This window comes from Notolepis coatsorum (assembly GCF_963971535.1).
Source record: "Notolepis coatsorum genome assembly, chromosome: 14".
Lineage (NCBI taxonomy): Eukaryota > Metazoa > Chordata > Actinopteri > Aulopiformes > Paralepididae > Notolepis > Notolepis coatsorum.
The window spans coordinates 45,773,847-45,798,788 of NC_140178.1; the positions used below are offsets into that span (position 1 = coordinate 45,773,847).

General features: G+C 43.5%; 1 protein-coding gene across 1 annotated transcript in view; it reads left to right on the forward strand.

Moving 5' to 3' along the window:
- grin2ba (glutamate receptor, ionotropic, N-methyl D-aspartate 2B-a) overlaps window positions 1–24,942 on the forward strand; it is a gene marked incomplete at its 3' end in the record, with an annotated part of 407,464 nt that overhangs the window by 284,978 nt on the left and 97,544 nt on the right. The window contains exons 5-6 of the mRNA XM_084329754.1: window positions 1,243–1,451; window positions 2,073–2,264. Coding sequence (XP_084185880.1) covers window positions 1,243–1,451; window positions 2,073–2,264 — 401 coding nt within the window. The remainder of the gene's footprint in view (window positions 1–1,242; window positions 1,452–2,072; window positions 2,265–24,942) is intronic.

The window sequence follows — 24,942 nt, forward strand, 5'->3', positions numbered from 1 at the left end:
AAATGTTTGAATTATACAACAAGACTTTGTTTTACTGGTGTTTCGTCTCACATACAGGTAGCCGCTTACAAAAACAATAATCACTATTTTAATGGCATTCTTCAGTTGTAAATGTCAATCTCAAATCTACTCTGAATTCTATTGGACTGCAATTCCACACTGTTACTTTTCATTGCGGATCTTAGATTTACCGTTTAGACTTTCGGCTGAAGCACTTCATCCAGAGCAACTTTAAAGACCCAATCAGTGATCCAAAACACAAACAACTGACTAGCCCCACCACTGAGAATGGAGACATGATCTCATTCTCTAGTTGATTGACTGAGCTATTGACACAGGGACTAAGATTAGTGAACAGGTACATTTCAATTAGTATCTGCTGTATTTTGTGACTGTAAAGTGTTTGTTGTATCATATCTACAATGGGTTAAGAATGTTAAGAACGTGTGTCTGATGTTGTGTCTGATGATGTGTCTGATGTTGTGTCTGATGTTGTGACTGAATCTGTCTGATGTTGTGTCTGATAGTGTGGCTGATATTGTGTCTGAATCTGTCTGATATTGTGTCTGATGTGTATTGTGTCTGAATCTGTCTGATATTGTGTCTGATATTGTGTCTGATATTGTGTCTGATGTGTATTGTGTCTGAATCTGTCTGATATTGTGTCTGATATGTATTGTGTCTGAATCTGTCTGATATTGTGTCTGATGTTGTGTCTGATGTTGTGTCTGATGCTGTGTCTGATATTGTGTCTGATGTTGTGTCTGATGTTGTGTCTGATGTTGTGTCTGATGTTGTGTCTGATGTTGTGTCTGATGTTGTGTCTGATGTTGTGTCTGATGTTGTGTCTGAATCTGTCTGATGTTGTGTCTGATGTTGTGTCTGATGTTGTGTCTGAATCTGTCTGATGCTGTGTCTGATGTTGTGTCTGATGTTGTGTCTGATGTTCTGTCTGATGTTGTGTCTGATGCTGTGTCTGATGTTGTGTCTGATGTTGTGTCTGATATTGTGTCTGATATTGTGTCTGATGTTGTGTCTGATGCTGTGTCTGATGTTGTGTCTGATGTTGTGTCTGATGTTGTGTCTGATATTGTGTCTGATATTGTGTCTGATGTTGTGTCTGATGTTGTGTCTGATGTTGTGTCTGATGTTGTGTCTGATGCTGTGTCTGATGTTGTGTCTGATGTTGTGTCTGATATGGTGTCTGATGATCTGCCTGTCTGGGTGTTGTGTTTCCTCCAGGTGGGTAAATGGGAGAACGGTTCCCTGTCTATGAAGTATCATGTGTGGCCTCGCTATGAGCTCTTTGGGGGGGCGGCGACAAGAGAGGACGACCACATGTCCATCGTGACCCTGGAGGAGGCTCCGTTCGTCATCGTAGAGGACGTGGACCCCATGAGTGGGACGTGTATGAGGAACACGGTGCCCTGCCGCAAGCAGCTCAAAACACTGTGAGGAACCCATAACGCTGAGCCACAATCATGTTTGAAAGTCAGAATCTTCTTCCTTTCTCTCATCCCGTCCATTTATCTATCCATCATCCATCCATCTTTTCATCCATCTGTCATCCCTCCCTCCCTCCTTCCATCCACCCATACATCCATCTCCCTCCCCCCTGCCCTTTCATCATCCAATGCTCTACCTACCCACCCTCCCTTCCATCCATCCCTCTCTCTCTCCCGCCATCTGTCCATCCACCCATGATTCTATCCATTCATCTATCAACCTCACCCTCCCTTCTTCCCTCTATCTCTCCATCCATCCATCTATCCATTGCTAAAAACCCTCCCTCACTCCCTTGATTCATGCAACCTACCCTCCATCCCTTTCCCCCTCCATCATCCATCTCTCTGCCCTCTATCCATCCATCCATCCTCTCTCTCTCTCTCTCTCTCTCTCTCTCTCTCTCTCTCTCTCTCTCTCTCTCTCTCTCTCTCTCTCTCTCTCTCTCTCTCTCTCTCTCTCTCCCTCCCTCCCTCCCTCCCTCCCTCCCTCCCTCCATCCCTCCCTCCCTCCTCCATCCATCCATCCATCCATCCCTCTACCCCTCTTCTGTTCATTCTCTCCCCCAGTAATCAGACGAAGGACTCTGGGATCTATATTAAACGATGCTGTAAGGGCTTCTGTATCGACATCCTGAAGAAGATCGCCAAGGCGGTTAAGTTCACCTACGACCTCTACCTGGTGACCAATGGGAAGCATGGGAAGAAGATCAATGGAACGTGGAACGGCATGGTTGGAGAGGTTAGGATGTCTGTCAATGTGTGTGTGTGTGTGTGTGTGTGTGTGTGTGTGTGTGTGTGTGTGTGTGTGTGTGTGTGTGTGTGTGTGTGTGTGTGTGTGTGTGTGTGTGTGTGTGTGTGTGTGTGTCAGTGTGTGTGTCAGTGTGTGTGTGTGTGTGTGTGTGTGTGTGTGTCAGTGTGTGTCAGTGTGTGTGCGTGCGTGTGTGCGCGTCTGTGTGTCTGTTCCTGACTCAACAATAAATTGAGTGCCCATTTAAGATTTGAAACCAATTGACCGGGGATGGCTTTTCCAATAGGATGTCACAGACAAGCCCTACCTGGTACAATGAAAACCGCTCGGCTCTAGGGGTGACTACAAACAGGGTGGCTATGGTAATATTGTCAGGGCTAAATTGACTGCAGGCCATGGAACAGTGTGGGACAGGAGTTACCTTGAAGTCGATCTTTGTCTCTTTATCTCCAGCCTTTAATGCTGCTGTCGAGGAATAGCCTGAGGGTTTCTGAGTCGAATCCAGGACGGTTTTCTATTAAGAGGAGATGATGACACAAACCAATACTAAAGATATAACATGGAACAGTCTCTGGGGAGTCAGTCTGACGTTTCCCCTGCCGTACTTCCTTTGCATAAGCCTAATGCTTAGGCATCGGTCTGACATGTTGACGGGAACAGAGTTGAGCATAATTAAATGAGATATACTGTACGTTTTTACATCTGAGGTAAAACAAGAAAAAAGTCTATGCCTCTGCATTTGAAGACCAGTGGAGCGAACGCTATGAAGCTGAGAGGATGACATAGTGAAATAGATAATAATAATAATAATAATAATAATACATTTTATTTAAAGGCGCCTTTCTGAGCACCCAAGGTCGCCGTACACGGTTAAAAACAAATACAATTTCACGCAGTAAAAACACAGTATTACAGAGTTACATAGTTACATATGGGAGCAGTTGTAATAAGCGGGAGAAGGCTCTGGATCCCATGGTAGTCAGACAGGAAGGGGGAGTGACAAGTTGGAAGGAAGAGGAAGATCTGAGTGACCGAGAGGGAGTGTAGGACTGGAGAAGTTCCGTGAGATAATTACCTGACTCATTTGTTTTTAACCACTTACTGTAAGGATCAGGCAAAAATGGGGCAAGTTTAAAAAATAAATTGACGATTGCATACCCAAAGTAATTAGCGATTTATTATACGTTATACTTATATCACATGCTATAAGTGGTCCCTTTTGAGAGGTAACACTCTGACATTTCATACACAATAAAGAAAAATCCACTTGAGTGCTAATGAAATAGAGTAACAGAGGTTTGAACACACTGAAGTAAAAGTTTTGTGTACTTACATTTCTTTTTACTGGTTGCCAGATGCCTGTTTTTAAGTTTTTTTAGTTTAGTTTACACAGTTTATTTGATATGGGACAGTGCATATCAATCAACAGTTATACATTTATAAATGAATACAAATGAAAAACTGTAAATATGCCAACATTAGCAGTGTTACTAGTTTTCAGTTGTGGTCTCTGGGCTAGATGTTTAAGCCAGAAAGAAACAGAAAAATAGAACGACATTAAAGCTAATATAAAAACAATTTAAAACATATTCTGTACATTCGCTCACTAGGCATTCATGCATCTATAAAAATAAAATAAAAACAGTGTACAGGGACAAATCAAAGCCCATACATGTATAAGCACCGTATAGGCAGGCACACATATGGCAGGCACACATATACATAATCATAATCACATAACCACATAATCACAATCAGGACAGTCAGGCTAGTGGGCAAGTATATGGGGCCGGGCAGCTGGACTTTCTAATGGTCACAGACCTGATTTTGTAACAGCCATGCTTTGAGTGTGTGTGTGAAGGATCTGAGTGTATTAGTACTGCGGATGTGTGATGGGATGGTGTTCCAGAACTCTGCAGCTCTGATCGAGAAGGCTGATTTGCTAAATGCAGTTTTCCTCCCTGGGATGATGAAATTTCCCTCTATCACTGTTCTGGTGAACCTGCTGCTTTCTGTTAAAAACTGTGAGAGAGTTGGTGGGGCTAGACCGTGTTGGATTTTATATATCAGGCTGCAGTCCCGGCGCCATTAGGGGGCCGGGCCCGCCCACTGAGTCAGCTGTGCCCACCCTGGTAAATTTTTTATTTTAATTTTTTTTAATCAAAGTCAGCACTGATGTCAACAACAACACTACTGAAGCTAGCACGGCACTCTGTAAGAATTCGTTTTCTACCCTCAAGAACGTCTTTACAGAACATCGCCTTAGTATGCTTCATCGACGCAACTAAGGCCAATTTAATTCAGTTGGCATTTGAGAAGGACTTAACAAAAAAGTTCAGGAATGAGTGGAGGGGCAGTGTTTTAAGAAGATTTCACTCTGTCCCCAAACGCAGCTTGCCGCTCTACTTATGATGGTGAGAAGCCTGTGGAGGAATTTTGTTTGCTTTTTTATGCACCTTATTTTTGTCAGTTCAGTTCAGTTTGTCAGTGAATTCAGAAGTGTTGAATAAATGGAGACTTTTCAAAGATATAGAATAGAATAGAATAGAAATGTATTATCCTGAGGGAAATTTGACACTGCAAATCACTCAACATTAAACATTTAGACAGAACAAGTCACAAATAAGAATAACAAAACAAATGGCCTAAGAATAGAATAAAACGAAATAGAATAAAAATAGAATAAAAGATACAGTAAATAAATACAGTAAAATATACTGAAGTCTTTTTTAAACTTACTTTTTTAGCGTTTATCGCTTTTTCTGGTCAAGCATGACCGACAGAAACAGGTTGAATGGGATATAGATCAGGGGAAGACACTCTGAGAAAATACGGCGAGTCCGGGAGTCGAACTCGTGTACCCCAGATCCGTGACGCGCACGGTTGTCCCCGACGCCGAAATAGCGCCGAGATACGCGGTGAGCTACTGGAGCTCCCCTGTGTGACTTTTTTTTACATGTTTATGGTGAGGTTTGAGTCCAAGGTTATTCCGAGGTATTTAAAATCTTTGTATACTTCAAGCCTCTCCTTTGCTGCAAACACGTCTGGGTCAGGTGTTACAGATGATCTTTTTTCGAAGAACATGCAGACTGTTTTCTTTGCGTTGAGGTGGAGACAGTTTTCTGAGAGCCATTTTGCTATGCATGCCATTATTGCGTTCAGTTTGTGTGCTGCCTGGGTTTTGTTGTTTGCGTGCATGTAAACCACTGTGTCGTCTGCATACATCTGTATCTGGGCTGTTGTGCCAGCACAGACAGAGGGCAAGTCGTTTATGAACAGAATGAACAACAAAGGTCCCAGGATCGATCCTGAGGCACCCCGACATCATATTTCAAGGGGGGTGATGTGATGTTGTTAATCCTGACACGTTGTGTCCTACCCTCTGGATATGACATCATCCCTTTTATTGCAGTGGGTGAAAAGTTGAACCTGGAAAACTTGGTGGTAAGTAGGTCATGGCTGATCTCAGGTCAAGGAACACCACTCCGACCATGCCACACTTGTCCATTTTTGTTTTAATGGACTTCAGAAAGAAGCAGTTTGCTGTTTCGGTTGAGTGCTTCGCTCGAAACCCGAATTGCATGGGGTGGAGTGAGAAAGGAGTGTTATTAATGTGAGTGATGAGTTGTTCTGCTATGCACTTCTCTGTTCTCTTTGATACTACTGGAAGAATGCTAATAGGTTGGTAATTGCTAACCTCTGTAGCATCCCCTGCCTGGAAAATCGGAGAAATGTAGGAGCTGAAATGTAGGAGCTGAAAAACATAATGGTTCCATAGCCTGAAGGCTTATGTAGTACAGGTCCAAAGTTTATAAAAATCCCACTCCGCTCCCATTCATTCAGAGGCTCTTGTCAAAACAATGGATTTCTTTGTCTTCTTGTGTCACCTTCTCCCACTCTCAGTGCCCGTCTGGGATCGCTTTCGGAGCAGACGCTCCTTGGCTACAACGGTGGTCAATCATTTTCGCCATCAGCGGTGACTGATCAGTTCAGGACCGCTCACAACTAGACGTGGTCATTCGTCCGAACGGCTTGTCAAATGGCGCTCGCTGGATGTTTTGTCTTAATGGAATCACGCAATAGGTTGAGTAGGGTGGCGATTGAAAGGCGGCAAATTCAACTTTCCAACAATGTATTGGTTGATCTGCCCGTATTCAGGCCGTCCGATCTTTAACCTCTCCCGCACATCACGTCACAAATCAGTCTCTCTAGTCTAGAGTCTAGACTGTCTGACATAATTATCTTTTTTTTCTCCAAACGTTTTCAAGAGTAAACATCCTAACCATGTCACAACAGCAGTCATAGTGTATATTTTCAGCAATACGTTTGTTTACCAATAGGTTAAAGTGTTATTAGTGAGATTTTAGTTTTTGAAATGTGTTGTTTTGATCGCAAAAATCTGCCATTCTGAAGAGGACATCCAGAGCTTTCAATGAGCATTTGAATTTTTTAAAACTACACTTCCCTAAGGCTTCCCAACAAATTACTTGCTTATGCATTTTTTTTATTCTCTTATTACTTTGGATTATATACCACAAAACTGAACGTTATTGGCATATATTGGAGCGCAGTTCGTTTGTCTCCCCTATTTTGAGCATTTAGCAACCATCCGATTTGAAATCAGTTTAATCAGATTTCATTCTCTGTTCTTCATGCACGCCTGGTGATACTAAATCCAAATTGAACTCTGCCATTTGAAAGAGATTGGGCCCGATCCATAGTGTGCAAGTTGGCTATAATAAGGTAATTTATATTGTTTTAAATCTTTTTATTTTTCATGAGGTTTCACATTCAATCGACAGATCTACAGAATGTTCAGTGTCACTCTCATGAACAATTTTTAACAATTTTCCTTGTGCTCCCCACTCAATCCATTCTCCCATCTCTCACTCACACTCACACACACTGGGACATACACACACGTACACGCGCACACGTGCATACAGGCATACACACACACACACACATACACACATACACTTGCCCACATACACACAAATAAACAATTAGACAACAAAAAAAAGAAAATAATAATAATAAAAATAAAGTAAAATAAAATAAAATAAAGGGACAGTAGGTAAATCATAAGTAAATAAGGAATAAGGAATAAAAGTGCAAATGTCGGTATTGTAAACAGTGACATTTTATAGCACCCAGTTGCTCACACCCGCTTATCGATGGCTACTCCGACAGAGAAGGGTCCGGGCCGCTGCGTGTTCAGCTCCCTTTCCCAGACCCGACCCCGTGGGGGCAGGGTTTGACAGCCATGCGCAGGCAACCAGGCACTTATACGCAGACAAAGAGCCTCAACAGATCAGCTAATCTAATCTGCTAAAACTCCACGTCTGTTATTTAGATATGACACATTTATAGGACTACATTATGAGTTTCCAGTTGAGTATAGAGTGGATTCCAAAGTTCTTGAAATAAGTGACCCTGGTTGTGCTTTTCAAGCGTTATCTTTTCTAAGGGAAGAAACTGAGATATTTGTTCTATGAACATATTGAATGTTGGTGCGATTTCATTTTTCCATAGAAGAAGTATAAATTTCTTTGCAAAATATGTTATGTATACCAACAGTCTGCATTTCTTTTGGTCTAAGTGGCAGTTTGTTATATTATTTAATAGATAGACACATGGTGATAACTCAAATTCCAACTCCATGACAGATTTAGTAAATAAGTGGATCTTGTTCCAGAAATGCTTCAATTTGCTACATTGCCAGAACATATGCAGAAATGTTCCTTCTTTAATTTTACATCTTGGGCAATTTGGTGAGTTTTCTTTCGAGATTTTGTGCATTTTTACAGGAGTAAGGTAGAATTTATGAATAAATTTGAAATTACTTTCTTTGATCTTATTGCTTGTAAAGGGAAAGAAAGTTCGATCACAGATATCTTGCCAATTGTTTTCTTCAAATTTCGTTGCCAGGTCCGTCTCCCAGCATCTTAATAGAGCTGGGAAGACTGTTTGGCATTCATTAGTTAGAATTTCATATAGTTCACTGATTTTACCTTTAATTGTGGATGAGGTAGTTAGTTTTTCTTCCAATTCTGTCATTTCAAAGCTTAACTTGTTTTCTTTAGTAAGTGAACTTAAAGTGCTTTGAATTTGCATATATTTTAAGAAGTCTGAGTTAGGAATGTTGTATTCTTCTCTTAGCTCCTGAAATGCTTTTAATTTCCAGTTTTTATGAAAAAGGTCTTTAAGTTGAGTTACCCCCAAGTGTCTCCACTTGTTTATATCAGTTGAATGAAAATATTTTTTTAGGTCAGGGTTTTGATGAATAGGTGAATAAACAGAGATGCATTTAGTTATGCCAAACTTTTTCGAGCAATCTTTCCATGCAGATAGGGTATTCACAACCGTGAAATATTGCTTTATATTTTCTATTTTGTCAAAATTCTTTATAAAAAAAAAGAGAGTTTAGAGGTAAAGGATCAACCTGTCCCGCTTCTATCTGTATCCAGTGTGAGTCTGGTCCTCCCAATGACCATGATACTATAGTTCGAAGTTGGGCTGACCAGTAGTAGTGTTGGAGATTGGGAAGACCTAGACCACCCATGGACCCATGGAGGTTTCATAAGAGTCAGTAATTTAATCCTTGGTTTTTTATTGGACCAAATAAATTTTGAGATACGTTTATTCAATATGTTAAAATTAGTGCTGTCAGGCGATTAAAAAAATTAATCTAATTAATTACAGGATTTGTAATTAATTAATCTAATTAATCGCATTTTAATCGCATAACCATTTTATGCCTGATATTCTATATTCTATAATCATATTTCAAATTGCATGTGTCCGGATCGCAGAATTCAGTACTGTATCTACAAAACCTTCTGTTTAATCATCTTCCATCTATTAATTTGCTTAGATTTTTCAGGTCTGGTCAATTTGAGCATGGTGTTATTCACAGTCAAAGATAACAAAAAAGATATTGATATTCTCATTTGGTTCATTACAATTTACTCAAAATAAAATGTTCATTCAATCAATCACAGCGCAGATTGAGTGATTGAATGAAAATGTTATTAACAGATTGCAGAATGGGTACAATACAGTACGGCTCAATACACACAATTGTTAAGGGGATGCAGATCAGAGAAAGACTTTCGTCTTGTTTACATCAGGGTCCCCCATTTTCAATTCATAATGAATTGTAAGTAAGGGTGCAACTTGCACTGTGCAATCCATTCTTTGTGGATCTAGCCCATAGTATTTCTGACACTGGGAATACATTCCCTGAGATTCATAGATGTCCCTAGAATCAGATACCAAGAACATGCAAATGGACCATATTAAAAAAAATCTGTAAATGTGTATTCTACATTATTATGGAATGAATGAGATACAAAAAAAATATTATTAAAAAAAAAAAAAAAAAAAAAAAATTGTAATTAATTTGAGTTAATTTTCATAACGCGATAATTTGCTGTGTAATTAATTAATCTAATTAACGCGATAAACTGACAGCCCTAGTTAAAATATGTTATAGATAGGTAGCAGGGTACATTTTGAAAGATAAAGTTCAATCTCGGAAGGATATTCATCCTGATGACGTTTATCCTTCCTAGAAGGGATAGGGGTAGTTTGTCCCATCTACCTAGATCTGTGTTCATTTCAATTGTAAGAGGAGTGTAATTTTTTTCAAATAAATCATTTAATTGCGGTGTAAAGTGTACTCCCAAGTATTTGAAGCCTCCTGGTGACCATCGAAATGGGTAGGATTTCTGCATTTCTTTTGTTGGTTTCATATGTAGGAGACATGCATTAGATTTATTATAATTTATCTTGTATCCTGAGTACTTTCCAAATTGTTCGATTGTGTTATACAGATGTAATAAGGAGTTTTCTGGTTGCTCAATGTATAGAACAATGTCGTCAGCATATAAAGATATTTTGTGTTCAACCTTAATGTTGTCTCGTACAGATGCAGCCAAAATTTCGATTATTATTGCGAATAATGAGCTTGACATTGGGCACCCCTGTCTTGTTCCTCTCATTAAGAGAAACGGATCAGATGTATTGCCATTAGTAATAACTGCTGCTTTTGGAGTTTGATAAATTGCTTTAATCCACTGGATAAAATTTGACCCTATATTAAGTTTTTGCAACACGTTAAAAAGAAAGTTCCACTCGACTCTGTCAAAAGCCTTCTCTGCATCCAGAGATAGGAGTAGAGAGGGCCTCTGTTTTAGATTCAAATGATTGGTTATATTTAATAACCTTCTGATGTTATCGGTAGCATATCTTCCCTTAACAAATCCAGCCTGATCTGGGTTTACCAATTTCGGCGTGATGGTTTCAAGTCTTTTCGCTAATGCTTTGGTCTTATAATCATGATCTAAAAGACTTATAGGTCTGTATGATGAACAGTCTAGTGGATCCTTACCACTTTTATGCAGTACTGTGATGTTTGCCAAGCTCATTGTTTGAGGAAGTGCCTTGTTGCGTCCAAAGTTGTTAATCATTCCCATAAAAATGGGTTTCAAGTCATTCCAGTACTCCTTATATAGCTGTGCCGGGAAGCCATCTGGTCCTGGACTTTTGTCTATAGGCATTGAATTAATTGTTGCTAGTATTTCTTGTTCGGTAAAGGGTGCATTAAGACTCTCTTGATCTGATTTTGAGAGCTTTGGCATTTTGATACCTTCTAAGAATCTATCCAGTTCCTCCTGTGTGTAATTACTTTGAGATTTGTATAGTATATTGTAATACTCCTGGAATGCCTGATTGATTTCTTTTGGATGATGTGTGATGTTGCCCTTGAACCGAATTGCTTTTATAGTCCTTTCGGCTTGTTCTTTTTTTAGTTGATGGGCTAATAGTTTACTGGGTTTGTTGCCAAATTCATAGTGTTTTTGTCTAACCTGATTCATTTGTTGCATGATTATATTTGTAGTCTTGATATTTAATTTGGCTCTGGCAGTTACTAAATGTTTCCAGTTGTCTTCTGTTGCTGCAACTTTATGGAGGGCTTCGCATCTTTCAATTTCTTTTTCTAGTTATTTTGTGTGTGCGATTTCTTCCCTTTTACTAAATGATGTGTATGAGATAATATGTCCTCTTAAAGTGGCTTTTGCAGCTTCCCAGATTATGTTTGGGTCCATGCTAGGATCATTGTTTTCATCTATGTAATTTTTAATCCATACCTTCATTTTTGATCTAAATGTTTCATCCCTCAGCAATGAGGTATTGAATCTCCATTGCCTACGAGTGAACTAAGGTAATTTATAGGCCTCATATTCTATATTCTATAATAATATTTCAAATTGCATGGGTCCGGATGGCAGAATTCAGTACTGTATCTACAAAACCTTCTGTTTAATCATCTTCCCTTTATTCATTTCCTTAGATTTTGTCTACACATGATCTCAAGAAGGTAGTGAACGAGCTCAGTGGCAGTTTATTATGTCTGGTCATTTTTAGCATGGTGTTATTCACTGTCAAAGATGCAAAGAAAAATCATAATTCATATTCTCCTTTGTTTCATCACAATATTTCTGACACTGGGAATACATTCTCGGAGGTCCATAGATGTCCCTGGATACCAAGAACATGCAAATGGACCTTGTAGAAGTGGAGCAATCTTCCATTTACTTAGGTATGTATTTTAGGCGGATTTTCAGAAAATAGGGCTCCGGGTTTAAGAGATTAAGACATGTTAACCTCATAACAGGTGCCCCCAAAATTGGCCATTTTAGTTTCCGTTTTTGAGGACTGCATACTTTTTTTGCCAACCAAAACACTATACTTTATACTTATAGCACATGCATGAGCCTGGTCTCTTTTGAAAGATGACATTCTGAATTTTCTGATACAATAAAGATAATTCACTTTTAGTGCTAATGAAATGGTGTAACATAGGTCTGAACTTGAGTTGTAGAAAAACTTGTTACTCACGTTTTTCTGTAGTAGTTAGTAGTCCAGAAGTAGTATTTCCCAGAAATGCGTATGTAGTACATGACCAAATTCATTCAGTATGATTAGGAGCGATTTTGGTCAACTGTGTAGCGCTCCTGGTTTTTATTTCCTCATAGACTTCAATTCATTCGGCAGTTTTTCTCTTCCTGTTTTCGCTTGTGACTTTTCACCTAGATCCCTGATTCGTACATCCCTATGTGGGGTATCATTGGAAAGCCTCATTGGCTACAATCCTGTCCAATCATTCTCGAGATTGCCAAATGATTGACGGAGCTAGAGCCCCGGGAGACTGTGTTGTACCTATTTGTACAACACTGTGTACTTGGCGCACGCCTCACATATCGGCATGTAACTCGAGAACAGCTCAACGGATTTTGTCACCTGAAAGGGCTATCGACAGATATATAATATATTGTATTAAAGAATATGCACACACGAGCCACTAGAGGTCGCCAAAGTGCAGGTGGGCACATGTGGGCACCATAGTTTTCATGTTTGGAACGTTTTATTTATAGGTACACTGAAAGCTGAGATGATGGTGAATGCCGCGAGAATGACCCAGAACACAAACGTCAAAATAGTTGTGCTCTTGTGATTGGTCGATGATTGCCAAGAGATGCCGAGGCATATGGGTACTGTAGTAGTTACCATCGAGTAAAGATTCATTTTAATCTTTAACCCAAGGAACACTAACATTTTAAATAAACACTTATTTGCCATCTTCCCCAGATTCAGATGATAAGATTGATATCGATTTAATCTCTGTGCGAAATGTTTTGTTGTTGTATTTCTTCTGTTTTAACAGAGCTAGCCTAGCTGCTCCCTACTACTTCTAGTCGTTGTGCTAAGCTAGGCTAGCATGTGTTCCTTTAACCATGCATCTTCTGCTATGTATAGTTTCTGTATGAGTCCGCTGGGAAGCTTTACTCCGTCTCTAAAGTGCCTTTTATACCTCCCTCTATGAACCTCTCTCTCTCTGGGTCAGTCCTCTGCTCAGCAGGGCATACTCTGATGTCAGTTAGGCTAAGTAGCCTCACCCAAGGGGGTACACAGTTCAGTCAACTGCAGTGGTTCACTTTGCGTTCTAAAATGTTCCCCTAATCGCCCTCAGCCCTGAGGTAATGTTAGTCCATAAAAGCCAGCTGCTTGATTATCTTGCGTTCTGACTTTGTTTGTAAATTCAAGAAATTAATAAATCAGATCAATATCATCCTGAATGTTACATGCAAAAGAAAGAAAGAAAGAAAGAACAAAAGAACAAAAGAACGAAAGAACGAAAGAAAGAAAAAAGGTGTGCCTCTGTGGGCGACAACGTTTAAATAACCCTCAAAAGACAGACATGATTACACACCATTCAGCCTCCCAACCTGTCTTCTACGAGTCCATTTATGTTAAACTGACTCATTCAGTCTGTTATATAAATCCATTTAGGCATGCAGATAGATGCCAGACAGCCAGAGTCTTTAGTGAGCAGTGAGCTGTGGACTGGTCAGCTGTAATAAACTGCTCTGTACTGCCTAACAGCAGTGAGCTGTGGACTGGTCACCTGTAATAAACTGCTCTGTACTGCCTAACAGCAGTGAGCTGTGGACTGGTCACCTGTAATAAACTGCTCTGTACTGCCTAACAGCAGTGAGCTGCGTACTGGTCACCTGTAATAAACTGCTCTGTACTGCCTAACAGCAGTGAGCTGTGGACTGGTCACCTGTAATAAACTGCTCTGTACTGCCTAACAGCAGTGAGCTGCGTACTGGTCACCTGTAATAAACTGCTCTGTACTGCCTAAAAGCAGTGAGCTGTGGACTGGTCAGCTGTAATAAACTGCTCTGTACTGCCTAAAAGCAGTGAGCTGTGGACTGGTCACCTGTAATAAACTGCTCTGTACTGCCTAACAGCAGTGATCTGTGGACTGGTCAGCTGTAATAAACTGCTCTGTACTGCCTAAAAGCAGTGATCTGTGGACTGGTTACCTGTAATAAACTGCTCTGTACTGCCTAACAGCAGTGATCTGTGGACTGGTCAGCTGTAATAAACTGCTCTGTACTGCCTAACAGCAGTGAGCTGTGGACTGGTCACCTGTAATAAACTGCTCTGTACTGCCTAACAGCAGTGATCTGTGGACTGGTCACCTGTAATAAACTGCTCTGTACTGCCTAACAGCAGTGATCTGTGGACTGGTCAGCTGTAATAAACTGCTCTGTACTGCCTAACAGCAGTGAGCTGTGGACTAAACTAAAACTGCTCTAAACTAAAAGCAAGCTAATATGCCGTCTCTTCACCCCAACAGAGCAATGGTAATGATGAGGTAGGAGGCCATCTACTATCACACACAGCTCAACAGTCAACAGCTTTAAGTACCTCGGAGCCTACATATCCGAGGACTTGACATGGACCACACACATTGACAGTGTTGTGAAGAAGGCACGACAACGCCTCTACTTCCTCAGGCGCCTAAGGAAGTTCCAAGTCAGTCAGAAGATCCTTAAGAACTTCTACTCATGTACAATAGAGAGCATCTTGACCGGCAACATCACCTCCTGGTTTGGGAATAGCACTGCACAAGACCGAAGCAGACTACAAAGAGTGACACGTTCAGCCGAACGCACAATTGGAGGGGGGCTCCCCACCCTCCAGAACATTTACAACAAGCGTTGCAAGGGCAAGGCTAAGAGAATCATTAAAGACTCCAGTCACCCGAACAACTGCCTCTTTGAACTGCTGCGGTCAGGCAAGCGATACCGGAGTCTCAAGGCGAGCACAGAAAGACTCAGAAGAAGCTTCTATCCCCAGGCCATCAGGCTGCTAAACGAACAATGAATGAACACTACACAACAACAACCACCATAGATCCTCCCCTACACAACAACAACCACCAAACGCACATAGCACACACATCCACACGCACACACTCACTTTAAACAAACACACTGTAGCACCCACTCCACACACTTTATAGCACACACCCACTTTAAACAAACACACTGTAGCACCCACTCCCCACACTTTATATTTATTGATGAAGGATTGCACTACAACTCGTACACCTTACTGTAAATTGTACCTAAATTGTACCTCATCCCATTTCTGCTTTGCACTATATAGTACTGTACATTAGTACACTGCATAGTATTGTATATTATATGGTAACTCAGAACATTGTACATATGTCTATACCGAACACTGTGACCTCATTTTCTTCTTCTAAACTACATGCTATACTATGTTATTTGATACTATCTTGTCTAGCACAGTCTCTGGAGCGTAACAGTAAGAAGCATTTTGTATGAAAGTATTCTGTACTTCTGTATGACAACTATTAAAGAAACTTGAACTTGAAACACACACACACACACCGACACACACACACACACACACACACACACACACGCACACACACACACACGCATGCACACACATGCACACTCATGCACACATGCAGACAATTATCCCAGAACATAACTTGCATGCACGTACACATACACGTACATCCATAAAGGTACAAGCGCATGAACACTATCACGCATACCACACACACACACCACCGTAGTTGTGTCCTTCTCAGCCTGGACCACAGCCAGACCAGACCTCACAGTCTTAATGGACCAACATCTGGCTGCTCAATTATAAACGTACACACACACACACACACACACACACACACACACACACACACACACACACACACACACACACACACACACACACACACACACACACACACACACACACACACATACAACCACGCACAATTGCGCATGCACACATCTCACTCGCTCATTCGCTCACACACAAGCACACACTCACACTCACACTCACACACACATACACACACACACATACATATGCATGCACACACACACAAACACACACACACACACACACAAGCATACACTCTCTCCCTCGCTCTCTCACACTCTCTCTCTCACACGTGCACACCAGGACCCCCAGCCCACAACACAGACTCAGGTCTGTTTGCATCACACAAGGACCCCCAACCCACAACACAGACTCAGGTCTGTTTGCATCACACCAGGACCCCCAACCCACAACACAGACTCAGGTCTGTTTGCATCACACCGGGACCCCCAACCCACAACACAGACTCAGGTCTGTTTGCATCACACCGGGACCCCCAACCCACAACACAGACTCAGGTCTGTTTGCATCACACCGGGACCCCCAACCCACAACACAGACTCAGGTCTGTTTGCATCACACTAGGACCCCCAACCCACAACACAGACTCAGGTCTGTTTGCATCACACTAGGACCCCCAACCCACAACACAGACTCAGGTCTGTTTGCATCACACTAGGACCCCCAACCCACAACACAGACTCAGGTCTATTTGCATCACACTAGGACCCCCAACCCACAACACAGACTCAGGTCTATTTGCATCACACCGGGACAGAGTTTGCCTCTAGTCTCTGTTCTAACTTCATTGTGACAGTCAGTGTCAGTTTATGGATTGGGATAATTTATAATCCTCCTAATCTGAATATTAGAAGAGATACATGTGATTACATGAGTGTGGCTGTCATTGTTACTGTAGCTAGCGTTGCCATGGACTTACTTACACGCATTCAGGCTGAGACAGGCACACGCACGCACGCACGCACGCACGCACGCACGCACGCACGCACACACACACACACACACACACACACACACACACACACACACACACACACACACACAACATACACACACACACACACACACACACAAACAAACACACAGTACAGAGTACAGATTCAGAGTACTCATTCTCAATTTCTCCCACACAGGTCAGTTTCATAATGGAGAGAGAGATGGAAGGAGAGAACAGAGAGAGAGACTTAGAGAGGGAGAGAGAGAGAGAGAGAGAGAGAGAGAGAGAGAGAGAGAGAGAGAGAGACAGAGACAGAGACAGAGACAGAGAGGGGAGGGGGAAGAGAGAGGGAGAGCGAGAACAAATAGAAACATAGAGAGAGAAAAAGGGAGATAGAGAGAGGGAGAGACAAAGAGAGACAGAGTTTCAGTTTCATTTATTTCAAACCATGCAACCTATACAATACAAGACAACCACAAAACAATACAATAACCACCACAAAACAATAGACAACAGTAACAACAGACACCACTTAATGGTTTGAAAAGGGGGATGGAAGAAGCTAAGCTTGTGAATTTCCATTCCCCACACCCTGACCATCAATTGCTATACATACAACATGTAACATAGCTCTGTTTCCCACATTCCCCTGACATATTAACAAGACATACATGAGTCTGACTAGTTAATACATATGTAACGGTTGTGACAACGTCACCTCAAACTTCGATGCCCCGAGGGAGATTCAAACACGGGTCTGCCATGCCACGTGCAACAGCACAGACCGCTATACCAAGAGGTGAATTTACTTCTTTGTACCGTGTCTATGCGTCTTTTGAGGATGTGAGAGTGAGTTTAACCCATAGCACCGCTACTCACCCCAGCCCTTCTTGACTGCGCTTCACGATACCATCCGTTACACATATTCTATATAACATATTCCTTTTAATGCCAAACGTCATGTTCTCCCTCCTCCTTATACCTTTCCAATATTTTTTTACTTTCTTTTAAACTGGTTCATGTTTTTACTCAGTTTAACCTCCTCGTCCAATCCATTCCATAATCTCACTCCACAAACAGATTTTAGAGTGGTTCTTGCACCCGGTTGCTGAAGTTTCTGTTTCCCTCTAAGATTATAATTCTAGGGCCCTCATTTATCAATAATGCGTAGAAAGTGTTCTATTTTCGTCCCTAAGCACGGAATTTAGAATGTCTCTATGCACAGAAAAATCTGGATTTATCAACCGTGCGTGCACAGGTCCTACGCACACTCCGTGTTGATAAATACCAATGTTCTTACCGTCTATGCTTGTGCATGATTGTAAGCATTTGCATACTGAACCGCCCTTGATTAACCATATATGGTAATGAAACACCCCCATGGAATCTAGAATAATGGACTAAGCGGACTTGAAACTTCACTGAGAGTGAGTCCTCCGTGATCAATCTCGCTCTCAGTGAAGTTTCAACGGAGGTCATCTATTCTAACCAACAAAAAGTTGAAGCTAGAAAGCATTTCGTTGTGACCAATCTTATTTGGAAACATGACACACAAAATAATAGTATTTTGCTTTTTATTTTAAACAATATTTAATTGCGTTTGGAGGTGGGTGTTCTACGTCTGCCCCCCCCTGTGCCAAACAAGCAGGCCAACTGTGCTCTAAAGGGCTCTTGTTCGCGCGTGAGCCCGTTATAATTGCACTCCTGTTGGGTCGTTCGTTGGGTTGGTCAGAGTCATTAACTATGGCTTCAGTGAATAACCCCGGACACCTGCATTTAAGCGATATTTCAATTACAGATACCCCAGTAATAACATTACAATTGAATTCAATATAAATGCGTGCCTTCCTCCCGGTCACCAGCAACGACATGTACCTGACATTGTGATGGAGCTTTGACAGCTACATGGGTGGTACAGTAACAGTCTATTGCTCGATCCATCTCCAATATATCATGATGGACCGTGCCGGTGGCCAAAGACCCGAGGGTGGAGAGGACTTGAATGTGCATGGGGGTGGCATTTGTGCGTTTTGTTCCACGCTACAATTTGGGTCCCAAATTGCGGTACAAATCAAGGACAATGTGTCTCGGGTAGCGGACTCTAGTTAATATTATGTTCTCTCGGCAAATAGACTGCCCTATCTCTGAAAACAGCTCCCCGCGGAGCGCAGTCAGCGCACCCCGTAGTATTCCAATAACGCTATATAGATAAAGAATGCTGCATTCATTCGGAAAGAAAGACCTATTCCAAATGCTATTTATAGGGTTTGACAATAATTACACTACTGTTGCTATTTTACAATGAACTATAATGAATTACGGGTCATACCGAACACGTCAGTGTTGAAACTAATGCATGAAAGTCCATCTCATGTTGCAGTCTTCATATTCTACCGCTGGGCACCATGTACGCACGGTCTGAGCTGTGCGTAGATATATGCACAATCTCAAGCACACGTTCAAATTGATAAGTCCCACACTTTGCTTAGAAATGATCGTACGCACGGTTTACGCACATATCTGTGCGTACACATCATTGATAAATGAGGGCCCTGATTCCTACCCTCTCAGTGAACCGATATTGGATGGGGGTTGGAAGAGAGTTGTGTGAAGCTTTGAACATGATTTCGGCAGTTCTAAGTATGATCAAGTCCCATAGTTTAAAAGCTGATGCTTGTAAAAACAATGGGGTAGAGTGTTGGTTGTACTTAGCATTGTACACAATCCTAATGGCCTTTTTTTGCAGTATATGTTAGCGTTGGGGTAGGTCTCCTGGACCCATGTGCAGAGTAGAATGGATGAGACGGAAACGATAGTTGCTCTTTCACAATTAAACAATATTTCTTTATTGTGAACAATGGAGCATAAGGTGGCACGTACTGTAGCAAATGATACAGGTGAGAGAGAGAGAGAGAGAGAGAGAGAGAGAGAGAGAGAGAGAGAGAGAGAGAGAGAGAGAGAGAGAGAGAGGGGGGGGGGGGTAAAAAAGAGAGGAAAAACACACAGACTTCTTTCCTCAAAGCCGTGGGGTTAGACAGGGGTGCAGTTTGAGTCCAACTCTTCAACATATACATAAATGAACTGGCAAAAACATTGGAACAAACTGCAGCACCTGGCATCCCTAGCAAACACAGAAGTAAAATGCCTACTGTTTGCAGATGACCTGGTGCTGCTGTCTCCAACAAAAGAAGGGCTACAGCAGCACCTTGATCTTCTGCACAAATTCTCGCAGACCTGGGCACTGTCAACTAAAGTTATGATATTCCAAAAAAGGCCCAGCCTACAACAACACAAACACAAATTCGTCCTAGACACAATTTCCCTAGAACACACAAAAAACTACACCTAACTCGGCCTAAGCATCAGTGCTACAGGGAACTTCAACCAAGCTGTGAACGACCTGAGAGACAAAGCAAGAAGAGCTTTTTATGCTATCAAAAGGAACATCAAGTTAGACATTTCAATAAAAATCTTGCTCGAAATATTAGACTCTGTCATAGAACCCATTTCCCTATATGGTTGCGAAGTCTGGGGCCCACTTGCAAACCAAGACTTCACCAAATGGGACAAACACCCAATTGAGACTCTGCATGCTGAGATTGTACGAACACCGGATAGCAGGGACACGGAGGAGCTAAGTCCCACCGAACCCGAAGAACAAAGGATACGGCAGGAAGAGGCACAGAGGGAGACGTGGAGGTACATTACATTTACATTTAGTCATTTAGCTGACGCTTTTATCCAAAGCGACTTACAAGTTCTGTACGACAAGCCATCAGGAAGGGCACAACTCTATCAGCTGAGTAACAATGTTCATCAAAGTGTTGAGTGCTACAGTGTAGGTTAGTTTATTAGGACAAGTGCATGACAGTATGGTTAGTTAGGGTTAGATAATTCTTTCTTTTTTCTTTTCTTTTTTTAATTCAGATAATGGTTGAAGAAGTGCGTCTTTAGTCGACGGCGAAAGATTGGACGTGTTTCGGCTGTCCTAACTGGGGTGGGTAGTTCATTCCACCATTGTGGGGCAAGGTTTGAGAATAGGCGACTTCTCTTTGATGACCCTCCCGGAGCTTGGATAGGAGTAGGTCTGAGGCGGCCAGAAGATGCAGAGCGTAGGGGTCTTGAGGGTGTGTAGTTAGAGACCATTGACCGGAGGTAGGCGGGAGCAGTTCCCTTTGCCGCACGGTATGCTAGGTCGAGGGCCTTGAAGCGGATTCGTGCAGCAATGGGGAGCCAGTGCAGGTCCCTAAGAAGTGGGGTGACATGGGCCGACTTCGGTAGGTTTGAGATCAGGCGGGCCGCTGCGTTCTGAATGAGTTGAAGAGGCTTAGTGGCATTGGCCGGGAGGCCAGCGAGCAGTGCGTTGCAGTAGTGGAGGCGGGAGATGACTGTTGATTGGACGAGGAGTTGGGTGGCTTCTTTTGTCAGGAAGGGGCGGATCCTTCTGACGTTGCTCAGGAGGAATCGGCAGGTTCTGGTTGTCGCTGCGATGTGAGCAGAGAAGTTCAACTGGTCGTCGAGGACAACACCAAGGTTCTTGGCGGTCGGGGACGCGGTCACAGCTGCATTCTCGACTGTGATGGAAAGGTCGGTCAGGGGGGAGGATTTGGCCGGCAGGTGGAGCAATTCTGTTTTGCTTAGGTTCAGTTTGAGGTGGTTGGTCGTCATCCAGGGAGAGATGTCGGACAGACAGGCCGAGATCCGCTCAGAGACGTGGATATCTGAGGGAGGGAAGGAGAGGAAGAGTTGAGTATCGTCGGCATAACAGTGGTAGGAGAAGCCATGAGACGTGATAATGTTACCCAGTGATTTAGTGTAGAGGGAGAAGAGAAGGGGTCCTAAAACCGAGCCCTGGGGGACACCCGTCCGCAGGGGGCGGGTGGCCGACAGGGTCCCTCTCCATGACACTTGGTAGGTATTAGGCTGAGATTAAAAAGAGCTGCTTACCGCCCAGCAATTCCATCCATCTTTCTGGCGAATGCCCGTTCGTTGGAGGGTAGGATGGATGACCTGAGAGCGAGGGTCCGCTTCCAATGGGAGATGAGAGACATCAACATCATGTGTTTCACGGAAACATGGCTCACGTCGGCGACTCCGGACAAAAGCGTCTCTCCCTCGGACGCCTTCACCGTATTACGTGCAGATCGAACGGCAGCCTCAGGAAAGAGTATCGGCGGCGGGGTCTGCATCCTCACGAACAATTCCTGGGTTAATCCCGAAGGGGTGCATGTTCTCTCGAGCTCGTGTTCCCCGGACATGGAACACCTTTCTATCCTGTGCCGTCCGTTCCACCTCCCCCGGGAGTTTACCGCGGTCATCATGACCGCCGTATATATTCCCCCACAGGCGAATACTGGCAAAGCGCTGGGAGAACTACATGATCACCTGAACAGACACCAGATAAAACATCCGGACGCGGCGATGATAGTGGCTGGCGATTTCAACCAGGCGAACCTGAAGAAAGTGATGCCGTCCTTTTTTCAGCACATCGCCTGCTCCACGAGAGGGAGGAACACGCTAGACCACTGTTATTCCCCGTTCAGAGCCGGCTACAAGGCAGTAGCCGCTCCACCATTAACGGGGTCTTCAAGCTCGAGTGATCACGACTCCATCTTGTTATTCCCCGCATACCAACAAAGATCACGTGACGCCGTCGTGTCACGTGAGACAAAGAAGTGGACTGACGAATCAGAGGCCACGCTCCAGGAAGTGTTAGCAGACACGGATTGGGACATGTTCCAAGGCAGCGCCAGTGACGTCAGCGAGCTCGCAGACACAGTGGTGAGCTATATAACAACAATAGCTGATAGTATCGTCCTCACGAAAAAGGTGCGGGTTTTCCCAAACCAGAAACCGTGGGTGGACAGTACTATTAGAGCAGCTCTGAACTCTCGCACCACCGCTTACAACCTGGGTAGAGAGTCAGGAAACATGGAGGAGTATAAGGCTTCAGTCTATACTCTACGCAAGGCTGTTAAACTTGCTAAGAGGACATATGCTGACAAACTGGAGACACAAATGGCACAAAACGACACAAGAAGATTATGGCAGGGACTGAAGACAATAACTGACTACAAAGTCAGCGCCCCCTCAATGGGGAGCGACGACGCCTCCCTCGCGGACAAGCTCAACTCTTTCTACGCCCAGTTTGGTGTAGACAGTGGCGCTGCTGGCTCTCCGGCTAGTGACGTCACTGGCGCACCGGCTGTTGGGGAGGGGGGGGGCAACCGCGGGGGGGTGGGGACGCTCTCTCGTTGTCGGAACACAGTGTGAGAAGAGCATTTATGCAGGTGAACACCAGGAAGGCTGCTGGCCCAGATGGTATAACAGGACGCATACTTAAGTCCTGTGCCAACCAGCTGGCCATATTTAATCAATCCCTGGCGGAGTCAGTGGTCCCTGCCTGCTTCAAGATGTCTACCATCATCCCTGTACCGAAGAAACCCTCCCCAACATGTCCAAATGACTACAGATCGGTGGCACTCACCTCTGTGGTCATGAAATGTTTCGAGAGGCTGGTCAAGGACCACATTTGTGCCTCCCTCCCCAGTGATATGGATCCTATGCAATTTGCATACAGGACAAACAGGTCCACTGACGACGCGGTCTCCCAGGTACTGCATAGCACCCTCTCTCACCTTGACCGTCAGAAGGGGGGCTATGTGAGACTGTTGTTCATTGACTACAGCTCAGCGTTCAACACCATAGTCCCCACCAGACTGGTGGACAAGCTGATCGAGCTGGGTCTGAGCTCCGCCCTGAGCGCCTGGGTACTGGACTTTCTGAGTGAAAGACCCCAGGCGGTCAGGGTGGGGGGTCAGACCTCCAACACCATCACCCTGAGCATCAAGCCCCCTGCTGTACTCACTCTACACACACGATTGTGTGGCCAAGTTCAGCTCCAACTCCATAGTGAAGTTCGCAGACGACACGGTGGTGGTGGGGCTGATCTCGGACAACGACGAGAAGGCCTACCGGGAGGAGGTTGAGGTACTGGAACGCTGGTGCCAGGACAACAGCCTGCTCCTGAACATTGGTAAAACCAAGGAGCTGATCGTGGATTATAGGAGAGGACAGCAGGAGACACACACACCACTGATGATTAACGGGGCTACCGTGGACAGGGTGAGCAGCTTTAAGTACCTGGGGGTCCACATCTCAGAGGATCTGACATGGTCAACACACATAGACACAGTAGTAAAGAAGGCGAAACAGCGCCTCTACCACCTGAGACAGTTAAGGAAGTTCAGAGTATCGGGGAAGATACTCCAGTCCTTCTACTCAGGAGCTGTAGAGAGCATCTTGACCAGAAACATCACTGCCTGGTATGGAAACAGCACGGCACAGGACAAGAAGGCCCTACAGAGAGTGGTGCGCTCAGCCGAGCGTACCACGGGTATTGCACTACCTCCCCTGCAGGTTCTATACAACAAGAGGTGCAAATCCAGAGCCTGCAGAATAATGAAAGACCCCCACCACCCCAATAACAGCCTGTTTCAGCTGCTGAGGTCAGGCAGACGCCTGCGAACCCCAGCTACTAGGACAGAGAGGCTTAGGCTCAGCTTCTTCCCCCAGGCCATCAGTCTTGAACAATGAACATTGAGTACCACAGAACACTGAACTATCCACACATAAGCACACATGAGCACACACACGACACGCACGCTGTGCACGCTCACACACTAGCAGCCACTTTGACACTTTAACATGAGCGGGCACACACTCATGCCGCACACACCCACGCCGCACACACCCACACTTATTGCCAAAAGGAAAGGCCACTTTAAACTAGTATTAGCAACAGTAACAGTGTATTGCACTACCAAAGCTACCTAGCATGTCCTATATACTCTGTAAATAACTATGTACAAATGCCGAGATGTCACACCATGTTGCCTGTTACCTGTTATTGCACAATGTTTTTTGTATTGGATTCTATTATATGTTGTACCACTGTATTGCACATCGTTGCGGGCAAGACCACCCACATTTCATTGTATACTCGTATGCCGTGACAAATAAAACTCTTGACTTGACTTGAACCCCCAACTGTAGCGGCCGCGTTTCTAGACGTAAAGGATAGGAATGCAGTAGGCAGGGCCTTAAGATTTACTAACCTAGGAACAGGTACAGTAGTCATGCAGGATTTTATAATGACCAATATTCAT